Source organism: Athalia rosae, chromosome 5 (genome assembly GCF_917208135.1).
Source record: "Athalia rosae chromosome 5, iyAthRosa1.1, whole genome shotgun sequence".
Lineage (NCBI taxonomy): Eukaryota > Metazoa > Arthropoda > Insecta > Hymenoptera > Athaliidae > Athalia > Athalia rosae.
In genome coordinates this window covers 12,029,461-12,040,500 of record NC_064030.1, presented here as the reverse complement: position 1 = coordinate 12,040,500, position 11,040 = coordinate 12,029,461, and the positions used below count along the sequence as shown (strand labels likewise).

At 40.7% G+C, this 11,040-nt stretch overlaps 2 protein-coding genes across 2 annotated transcripts; both read left to right on the top strand.

Moving 5' to 3' along the window:
* The first annotated feature begins 1,267 nt into the window (after positions 1–1,267).
* On the top strand, positions 1,268–3,913 carry LOC125500929. Its single transcript, XM_048655166.1, has 4 exons — positions 1,268–1,527; positions 2,584–2,862; positions 2,918–3,127; positions 3,199–3,913. Exons 1-4 carry the CDS (start codon positions 1,338–1,340, stop codon positions 3,612–3,614), a joined length of 1,095 nt encoding a protein of 364 aa, XP_048511123.1. The 5' UTR covers positions 1,268–1,337; the 3' UTR covers positions 3,615–3,913.
* Positions 3,914–4,466: 553 nt separating this feature from the next.
* On the top strand, positions 4,467–10,643 carry LOC125500937 (receptor-type tyrosine-protein phosphatase kappa-like). The gene is made up of 7 exons (XM_048655173.1): positions 4,467–4,598; positions 4,719–4,995; positions 5,076–6,006; positions 6,087–6,221; positions 6,699–6,839; positions 6,907–7,107; positions 7,427–10,643. The coding sequence occupies exons 3-7, from the start codon at positions 5,923–5,925 to the stop codon at positions 7,580–7,582; spliced, it is 717 nt and encodes a 238-aa protein (XP_048511130.1). The 5' UTR covers positions 4,467–4,598; positions 4,719–4,995; positions 5,076–5,922; the 3' UTR covers positions 7,583–10,643.
* The last annotated feature ends 397 nt before the right edge of the window (positions 10,644–11,040 follow it).

Sequence of the window (11,040 nt, the reverse complement as noted above, 5' to 3'; positions counted from 1 at the left end):
TCGAGTATATTTATGAAATAACCCCAACATTTCACAAATTTATATAAATTCCTTATACGTTGGAAAAATTCATGAAAATCAGCTAAAATACCCCGTCTTACACCTATATCTCCACTTAATTCATTCAAGACTCATTTATTCTCATCATTCTGTGAAACTCATTTACAGAACTTCTAATAAGCTAATACTCGACTCACAAACTCTAAGATCCCATTTTCGATAAGACGATGTGACGAGCCCATCGAGCCGCACGGGGAACACGACCCGGATGAACCGTACGAACAATGCACCAGCTGATTCATTGTCAGTCGAAAGCGTCGTGCCGTTGATTTCAGTGGGAAGAAATTAAAATAAAATTGAAATGAATAAAACTCGAAATATCACCATCATAGCAACATGTGGTTCAATGATCAAAATAAATAGTTTGCACACAATCACAATATGGAAGAATCGATATTAAAATCAAAGTCAGTCTTGATATGTGAACAATTATAATAGAAGAAATAATGATAACCGCGAAAATACAGAATTCGGTCCTTGTTACCGGAGTAACACATCACAAAAAAAGAAAATGACCTTTGCTGGTAACTAAGCAATACTTCACCCTACGGCAAGATAAATCAATCTATCAGTCGGTACGAACAAAATTTACTATGCCATACTGTGGAGGGTCGATAATATTACCAATAATTGGGTCGATAAATTCACAAAAAAAATCTACTCGACAAATTCTCGACAAGAAGGAAACTTCGACCATTACAAACTCACAGGGTGAAAAAACCAGAACCTCTTTTAACGTTTCCACGTCCAAACTCGGTCGATAACCCGGTTAACACGTAAATAACCTCAAGATATATTTCAGTGGTAACACCGTTATTAAGTTGTCAAGTTGATTTTCTTCGTAAAATTTTTGAATATCTCATAGGTGAACAACGAACATTTTCGCAGATTTGATTTTGCTTATTTTCTTTTACAATACAAACGATCTCTCATTTGAACCGTCAATTGTTGACCTATACTAGTAATAGGATTGGAAAAAAAAATTATGAGAAATTGAAAAAAATTGAAAAAAAGGTGAAAACATGAAAATAAAACACCGTACTTTTTCCTATAATCGGAAAACGTTTATCGTCGATCATGACACTTTTGAGTTCCTTATCAGAAAATCGATTAGGACGATGTTTTGAGTTTGAGAACACTATTAACTCGAAAACGGCTGAACAAAGAAATTTTTAAAGAAATCGGGAAGTGTTTTAAACCTAGAGGATCACTGTTTTTGATTCATAGAATTGACATGGCATTCCCCCTGTGAAAAATGAGAATCGCGTCAGGAAATAATGTATGATTCAGACTGGTTACGGTTACCTTTCTCTCCACTAAAACCAAGTCCCACCCGGGACAACCCTAATTGTGCGGTTTGGGATGGCAATAGTTGCCAAGTTGAGTGGAATGCATCCACAATCGAGGGTCATTTGGTGGAGTCTTTGGTGGAAGCCATGAGTCCAGTGTTCGACTACCGATGGGAAAGTGAGTACGAACCAAGAAATCGACTGTTAACTGCGCCATACAGCCCCTACTGTCATGTCAGGGCATGAAATTTAGACGCCTCAGTTTGGAGACTTGACCTACGAAGAAAAAAATGCTGGAGCAGAAATTTGAAGGAGGTTCAAAAGCTCGGAGAATCCTGCGTCTGTCAACTCGTTCCCGAATTTCGAAAAAAAAACCCGACGACCGTTATGATCACCGAAAGGTCAAAAAACGTTATTTTCCCATAGAGTTAACCGAAGTAGGTAAACTTTGGAACGTCGCCAGTCGTTGAAAAAGCATTGACAAAATTCTAATAAATTTTGAGAGGCTCCCGGATAGTTACTCAGAATAATCCCATTGAAAATTTTTTTAGAATTTTTAAAATCATGGCGCCCAGGTGCACCAGAGTAACAAAGAGGCGATTTCGGAAACGGTTCAAGTGAAATAAATCTGCGCAGGCTGGAAATTGCCAGGAAAGTTAACAATTCTCAATGCTGTAAACGGCAAATAACTCGTATTGCTGAATTTTTGGCAATCGTCCTTGACATTTTGGAAAATTGAAAGCGACCCTGTTGCTACAGCGTCGCTGCAAAGCTGATAACCATCTGTGGCTTTGTCAAAGAAATTGACTACATTGTACGGCACGAAAAAATATTTGTACCTCGGTGCACCTGGACGCCATGGTGTTCAAAAAATGTTCGAAATCATCTTCCAGGATTATTTTGAGAAACTTTTCAGGAACCTTTCTAAATCCATTCAAATTTTGTGAACGCTTTTTCAACGACTGGCAACGTTCCAAAGTTAACCTACTTCGGTTAACTCTTGAAAAATAACGTTTCACAACCTTTCGGTGATCATAACTGTCGTTGGGTTTTTATTCAAAATTCGGGAACGAGTTGACAGACGCTGGATTCTCAGAAATTTTAAACCTCTTTCGAGTTTCCACTCCATCATTTTTTTCTTCGTAGGTCAAGCCTCCAAACTGAGGGCTCTAAGCATCATGGCCTGACCGTGAAATTGTACCTTCAAGTTACTGGAAAACGAATTTTTTGTTAGGTTTCCATGAAACTGTCAACTGGGAATTTGTTCGAACCAGATTCGACCATGTACAAAATTCTAGATGGATATCTTCTACAAGCATCGTCATCTCTGTACACAGTAGTAGACCATTACTCATATTTTTATGTGGAAAAATGGATGGAAGTGGTCCATGCTTTGTGATATCCATTGGAAAATTGCTTCGCGAATTCTCCATTTCAATATGTGCGAACATAACTTGGAACTTGCCGAAAAAATCCATACTTTGTCACTTCGGGGGTGATCGCACTGAACTGGGTAAGATACACGAAGTGTCGGACGACAATTGTCGGGTCTAATCATGAATTTTCAGATGGATTTCGGGAGAATGAGGATAACGATAAATTCGAGACTGAAGTGTGGCGTACGTTCAGAATACATGGCAGCAGTACGAAAAAAACCATTCGAATTTTCGAAGGTGATGAGAAAAAGCCACTCTTATCAGAACATTTTAAAACATGGTATAAGACAGGCTACATGTCGTTAGTATTAGGTGGTGAATCCCGAGCTCGAGTCCACGATTGTAAGTCGGAAGCAACTCTGTTTCGTACAATGTAAACATCGAAATGAAAAACAATGATCGTCTTCTTGCAGACCAATATATCTTATTGAAAAGCGAAAACACGGTTTTATCAACGTCAAATTTCACTTCAATCTCCGAATATTTCTGTATCGAGTTATTCGTCGGACTTTGCCCCGACTGTCGACTAGACGTTGTTTTGGTGAGCGATGAGAAAACAATTGAGATCGGGTCCATCGATGGAAATATGAATTCCACGATCAACAAGCTACTGGCTTGGCGGTCAGTTAAACTGAACGTATCAATTGCACACCCATCTTCCAAAGATGTGCGATTGGAACTATGGACACGTCTCAAGAATCCGAACATTGAAGGTCGATGGGCAATCGACAGCTTACGTCGGTGCGAACCAGCTGGTAAGTTCGGAATCGTTGAAAAATTCATGAATATTCTGAACTGTGTTCAACGAATTTGTGACCAGGAAGTTTGAGATCATCCACGATTTCGACCAACCGCAGGATCAAACACCACATTTGTCAGAAATTGTCTTACGACGAGAGTGCTGTGGTAGATTTTCACGTGAACAAGACCCTGAGCGTTACTTCTGTCGACGCAAACGGTGAATTTGTGCTCCATAGAATAATCATAATGTCCCGCCTTGATTCAGCTAAGTTCAAACAGCCGCCAGTCAGCTAGAAATCGATTTCTCATCTGCTGTCCTAGAAAAGCTCTCGCAGAATTTTCAAAAATATGTTAGATCTTGCTGAAGAAATCGGTTGATTATGGCGAGTAGACATGTTCTATGCATCGAACATCAAATTTAGTGTACAATGTTCAATTCCTATGGGAAATTATTGAAAGGATTTTCAGGATTTCTCGACTATTCACGCAGGATGAGTCATTCATTTGGGTTCCCACGTCCAGATCTCGGTGAATCATGGGCGATATGCGACCCGACTGGTTGCACTTGCGATCGCGGATTTCAGGGTTTGGATTGTGACAGAGGTAAGGTATACTATACATCCGATCGAATAAAATGATCAGCGTACGTTAACTTCGTATGCTCGTAGAGTGCGCAAACGGATACTACGGGTACGGTTGCAAGGAAAGATGTGATCAATGTTCGAACAGTTCCTGTGACAAGGTGACAGGTTACTGCGTCGCCGGCTGCTTGGACGCGAGTCTGCTGCTACCACTTTGCAGAGGAGGTATTTCTCGTCGATTTTTGTCAAGTTGATGTGTTATACTGTTTGCTCATGAACTCGAAATACTGACGAGCACATTCGTCAATGATGATCGGAACTATCAATTTTTTAATCGGTTTTCAAAAATTACCGACATCAGAAAATCCAAAAAACAACAACGACATCCTGGATCCGAAGGGCAAGGAAAACGACGAAAAAAAGAGCATGGTCTGGCTATCCATCACCTCGGTGATTCCGCTCGGTATTCTGTTGTTTGTCATCGCATATCGGTGAGTTAGCGCGTTGAAGTGAACAAATTCAGTTCATAGTTGGCTTACGCGAATTCTCTATCGAAGCGAACTTGAAAACATAATCCAGAGTCGTTCGTCACAAGATGATATTTCTCGCAGTGTCAGGCTCAGGAAACCGAGATCGACCTCCGAATCGCCTGATGAAGTCCCTGTGGAATCAGTCGACAGTGAAGGATATCTTATACCTTTGGCTGCGTTGGAAAGACGCAACTGGATTTTTCCAGCGATGATGAATTTGGATAACGGAAGCTTATACCAGGATATTGGATTCGACGGACCACCGTATGATCCGAGAAATCATATCGTAGGAGTTGCACAGTTCGCACATTATCTGGCGGATGGACTCGCCAGTGGGCTACTAAGTACACAGTATGAGGTAATTTACTCTCGCCACGAACAAGACGAGATTCGGTAGAGTAACGAGAGGCTCCGACTATTATGGGCTCTGCCACGCAGCATGTTTCAGATGGCCCTCGCAAGTCATGTGAGTACGGAAAACTCATACCAAACCTCGCAAAGAATAGATCGAAAGACTCGATAGCATGTAAGTATGATATGAGTGCGATGATGAATAATGAAATCGATACGTTACTTTCTCAAAAGTTGGGTCTGAAAATTTCCGCCGTCGGAACAACAATTCAACCCAATGGTGTCGGTGTAACCGTGCTTAACCCTTTAGGCGGCATTGACATCATTCCATGCTTGAGTCAATCGATTCTTACAAAAATGGCAACCCCCGGGTATTTGAGGTCGCTAATCAGTAATTTGCCCTCAAACTATAGAAATTCGACATGGCGGATCCTGCATGACGAACCGATATGCAAAAATTGATGTGAATCGGATGAGATTCGGTACTTGGGGGTTTTCGCGTCATTGCTATCTTTCAAGTCAGCAGCAAGGAACCTTCAACAAGAATTATTTTCAACGCAGCGCCAGGCAATTTATATTAGGTCCTTCCCTCCAAGTAAAGAGATAACACTGTTGAAAAAACAACACTACTTACTACGCTTCGTGTTGATCAACTTTACTCATTCTTATGACCTTTAGTGGGATATACGTCACTTACTTACATATTTATTTCTGTGCGCATGAAGGATCCACTATTTTGAATTGATGCGCTTTAAGAGCAGATTCGTAATCAGCGACCTCTGAAACCTGGGGTACCAAATTTTTTGCACATCCAAATATTTTTTTTTCTACGTTCGGAGAACTCGGCGTGAAATTTTTTCTGCCGCTCAAATTCAATATAGGTACTATTGTGTTCGATCGATTACCAAGTGTGTCATGTTCTCCTTTGTCATGAATGTCAGACGATAGAACACGTGTTCGCCTCGAGAAGATCGATGAGGATTCTTACTCCGATTACATAAATGCAAATTACATACGGGTGAGTATTCGAACTCGAATACCTGACAACTAGCGGAGGGAAATGCAATAGGCATATTATGAACTACCTTCGGATTTCAGGGGTTTCAACAAAATCCAACCTACATCGCTACGCAAGGGCCAACTTCTAATACGATCAATGACTTCTGGAGAATGGTTTGGCAAGAAAAAACCAGCCTCATCTGCATGGTTACGAACCTTATCGAAAATGGAGAGGTAAGGCTGTGTGCAGCTGATCGAAAATGTTATGAACATGATTAGGGGAAGCTATGACACATGATTTCCCACGAACTTGATAGAATAATCACATGATATCTAATATCTCACATTTGGAAAATATCCTCATCCTGCTATCAACTCGTGGGCGTAAGTCTACCAGTTCTATGACAATGAGATTCAAGATCAAATAATCCTACGGTTTTTAGACAAATAATGCGGAATATTCATGCAATGACGAAAGTTCTACTCGAAATAATCGTCTATTCGTACGATTCTAACTGGAATTCGATCGCATCACCTCAAGTCGCTTTCACAATCTCAAAATTTCCGTTCAGACCTGTTCTCTGTTTTTCAAAGAATCGCGGAATTATTTCAGATGAAATCATTGACTTTGTTCCATGCAAGGCCTTATCACATTGCTGGAAACCCCCCGAATGTGGTAAGGATAATCAGCCAATATTTGCAACTCTACAGGTACTTTGCGAGCAATACTGGCCAGAGGTTCAGAAGAGGTTCAAGTATGAATTCGTCGTCGTCCTGAACGCGGGAGAGGTGAAGTTCGATGATTATGTTCTGAGGACTTTCCATGTACAGTGCGGCGTTGAGACGCGTGAGGTACATTTTGTAAAATCCAAGTCCCTCGAGAATGACATAATTCGCAAGTGATTTTTCCTCGTGGTAGGTCACACACCTCCACTACACAGGTGCATGGCCAAATAAGGGAGTACTGACTTGTTCTTCTTCTTTGGTGTCGTACCTCGAAAGACTGCTCGCAATACCTACCGAAGAAGGCCTCGTAGTCGTCCACGGCAGTTTGGGCGTTGGTCGAACTGGCGTCGTCATTTTGTGTGACGTATGCTTACGGCGAGCTCTTCATGACAAGGTAATTCGGAAGCTTTATCGCGAGACAAGTTAGCTAGAGACACTCTGACGCCGAGTCTGCTTCGCAAATCAAGAATCGTCCATTTACGAGAATAAGAATACACTACATACAAGTAGCAAATCAGCCGCGGTATCTATTTAAATGCTCATCGTAATTTCCGAAATTCTATTTCAAGAGGGAGGGCGCGAAACAATATTGCGTGAATCGATGATAAAGTCACTGCAAAATGACCAATCATAGCCAGAGACATCTAAAGATGCGGAAAGTATTCAGAATTTCAACGTCTTAAACAGCTAAAGAATGAATTCGCTTTCTTCAGATAATCAACGTTCCGGCAGTGACGATCAGGATGCGTGAAGATCGGGGCAATATGGTCGAAAGTGAACATTATTACCTGCTGGCTCATATCTTGATTTCTGGATATTTGCGTGAAGCCGAAACGCAAGATCAGTTTTACACTGAAATACCATATTGAATATATCGATGTTCATGCAGTTGGCTGCAAGTTATATGTATAAGTCAACGTATTCACGAATTATCGTACTGGACTTCTTTTGCTGATCAGATTAAATGAAGGATACATGATATATAATTGAAAAACAGAACAGTCGGAATCAGAAAACACTTTGAATACGCAAAATCATAGTAGTTTATGCTATAAGTGCAGTGGGCGTTGACTGAAGATTGCTATCAGTCAACGCAGTGGGTGATGAATTATTTGACAATCGACTCGTTGCAACGTGATAAAAACTAGCACCTGCGTCTTATACCTTGCCGAAAAATCGGGCGCTCGAAGGATGGCTGCTGAAGCGGCGGGACCAGCCGGTGTGCGATTGGAACGTTGAGCAGCGCAGCGAGAGCAATGAGAAAAGAGGACCAAGGGCGAACGAGGCAATGATTAGAGAATAAACATAAATAAAGTCGAAATGAAGACGTTCAGACTTCTGCGGTGTGAACGACAAGATGGTCGAGTTACCGCGTTGGGGTTCCAGCGTTCCGACCAAGCATGTATGGTCGGCTTGATCGGCGATTGAGATTGTAACGCAACGAGTGCACAGAATAAATAGGTCCGTTGCAGAGAAAAGCGGTTCCAAATAGGGCAGATATGCGGTTGCGCGTACTGGGATCCTTGGCGCCCAGACCCAAAAGGTAGTGGTGGCGGCGTGGGCATGAAGATCTTTACGAGTTCTCGTGTGGGGTCCCAGTGATGAGCGTGGGTGTGCGTATGGCGTGCTTCGATACTGCACTTCGCAGAGATTGGTCCAGTGGTGATTCGTGCCGGGATGGCGATAGCTGAAGTGCACGTGTGCGTCCACCCAGGTCCGATCGTACCGCGATGTGGATTGCTCATCAAGGAGATATATTGTGATTGAGGGAGGCAACTGTCGTTGGTTTTTTTTTTTTTTGACCCCAGCTCTCTCACGCCGTGTGAACCCGAAAGCGTCAATGACGTCATCGGCTGTCATGTGTCGGCATGGGTCCGGCGGAATACTTCCAAATCGAATAATGCCAATAAGGCTGAGCAATATAACATGCAGCTCAAAAAAATAACGGAAAGTACGTTCATATAAGATTGCAAGGAAAGCGAGTGAAAATGACGTCGTTACCGTGAATCCCGTACGTTGTCTATCCGTTTGAATTTGTTTTCAATCCAGCTTCTCTTTTGTCGGCCTCAAGGTATTGTATGTCGTTCGGTTCATGTATAAGAAATGGTAAAATCCAATCGACGTCGTAAATGATAATTTTCACTTTGGAGTTGGTTATGTATCATATGGACACTCATAAGGGATAAAAATATGTGAAATTCGCTCGGAATCAGATCAAATGAGGTAGAGCCGCCAATTAAGTTATAACGTATAGCTGATCACCGATCGAGTGAAAGTTACACTAAGATCACGAACGCTCTCCTCGTTGGCTATAGATCTTCCACCCACAGTTTCCTAATCACGGAACCTCCAGCCTCATTTGAATTCTTAGTAAATAATTTGTTACAGAACGGAAATGATAATAACCAAAGTTGCGGGAAGTACAATTTTTCATCAGTTTGGTGGTAATTATTCTTACCGGTCCCAATCCGTTTGACAGTACCTGATCCAACCAAAAAAGAAACAAAAATGTCAAACTGAATTTCATGAAAGTACTCATGTGATGTCGTTTGATCGTGTGCCAGTTAGATGAGGTCACCCGCCTACCTCCTCCCATCTGAATACAGCATTTGTTTCGTGATTCAATCAGCCGCTTAGTTGCTTTCAGCAGACCTAAGAAGGTTTTTGTATAATTCCTGGAATTTGCAAACCCCGAAGGAAATTCACACTGTGGTGAAAATATAGTAAAGCCGATGATAAAACATAAGATAAGTACATGCATAGATGTATTGACGAATTCTAGTGTAGCGAGATGAATGTAGACAGCGCGCTCGGCGAAAATCTTTTTGCTTCAGGACGCTTTTTTACGTACAGAATCACCTAATACCCTATGATATTGCTGAATGCTACGCAGGTCAATATGTGAATTTGATGAAACTGCTCGACTTGACCGACCGATATATGACCAAGCGAAATTAGCTATGTGACATGATGTCATACACTGTAACGTGGCGATTTCAGCTCCGTTACTACGGCACCCAAATCTTCTGGAAATTCCTTCCATTTTTCATCAATATTATCAAAACCTGCAGAACACCTTAAAGATTCACAAAGGCTAAATTGACACGAGAGATATTGCCTACGTTAAACTAATTTTTATGTTATTCCCGAATACTCTCTCATGTGACTCGACGCGCTATGGACGGATTAGAGCCACGGACAATCTACGGCAACTGCCGGGGCCCTCTCCTCAAGGAATCAGATTCTGAAGTTATCTCTATCAGGCAACTACCGATGTGGACGCTTAGTTAGTCTAGTCAACATGTACTATTTTTACGAATTTTTGTTCATCTTCTCCGAAAATTATGATCCAGGTGTCATTCGATTCGGAATAACACCTAGAAACTTTTTGAGAGATTTCGAGTGGCGGGACAACAAATTGCAAAAATTATGTGTGGATATTTTCTTTGACTCTGGGGTCTGCGTCGATTAGGTAAAAATTATTATACGGACAGAACACCAACCACGTGACATCAATAAGGACTCAATAAATATATTTAACAACACAATTTTTTATTTAACAGTCTACTAGGGTCGACTCGTATCGTAGATTAAAAGATTGTTCATTAATGTGGATCACTCGTGTACACTTATTATTTCTCTTTATAATTATTAACTGTTGTTTACGTCGGTATATTAAAATTTGAGTGATCGATTTCTGAGCGAGCTCGACCCCCTTACGTCTTAACACCTTATGTCTTTCTCACCATTAGCTTATTGTCCAATGTCCAAAATCCACCTTCCTTCCCCACCATTCTTCTTATTCTTTCTCTCTCTTCTTTCTTTCTATTACACCCGTTACATTATCCCCCTTTTATTTTATGAACATTGAAAATGTTTATGAAATAAACTTAAATTGTGTGTTTTATACTCTCGACCTTTTGTTTTTGTTTTCATTTTCATGCGTCTTAATTCTATTACAACCATACATCTTATACTATTTTCATCTCGTCATATCATTTGTTATTCAGATTACTAACAATATCTACGTCAAGTAATTTAGTTATTTACGTATACAAGTTTTAACAATTCAAACTTAAGTCGCTTTTTTTTTTTTTTTTTTTTTTAGTCATTTCGTCTCATCATTTGATATCCATGACGGGTTGATTATATTTACGTAGACTTATTCTATTATATGTTCCTGTTATTTTAGTGGAATCGTTTGGGTCTACTAATACAAAAGCATTTTCGTTAATCTGTTTCAATATACGATACGGACCGTAGAATAAATGAAAAAATTTTTTAGTAACTTTTTTAAACGCGTCTGATTGTTGGGGTACTTTAAGTA

Bases quoted from the DNA above. Each gene is read 5' to 3' on its own strand.
- LOC125500929 (XM_048655166.1), top strand. From the start codon at position 1,338: ATGTATGATTCAGACTGGTTACGGTTACCTTTCTCTCCACTAAAACCA. The intron at 1,528-2,583 runs GTGAGTACGAAC...ATTTTTTGTTAG, and splicing joins GTTCGACTACCGATGGGAAA to GTTTCCATGAAACTGTCAAC. The intron at 3,128-3,198 runs GTAAGTCGGAAG...GTCTTCTTGCAG, and splicing joins CCGAGCTCGAGTCCACGATT to ACCAATATATCTTATTGAAA.
- LOC125500937 (XM_048655173.1), top strand. From the start codon at position 5,923: ATGTCAGACGATAGAACACGTGTTCGCCTCGAGAAGATCGATGAGGAT. The intron at 6,007-6,086 runs GTGAGTATTCGA...TTCGGATTTCAG, and splicing joins TAAATGCAAATTACATACGG to GGGTTTCAACAAAATCCAAC. The intron at 6,222-6,698 runs GTAAGGCTGTGT...GCAACTCTACAG, and splicing joins ACCTTATCGAAAATGGAGAG to GTACTTTGCGAGCAATACTG.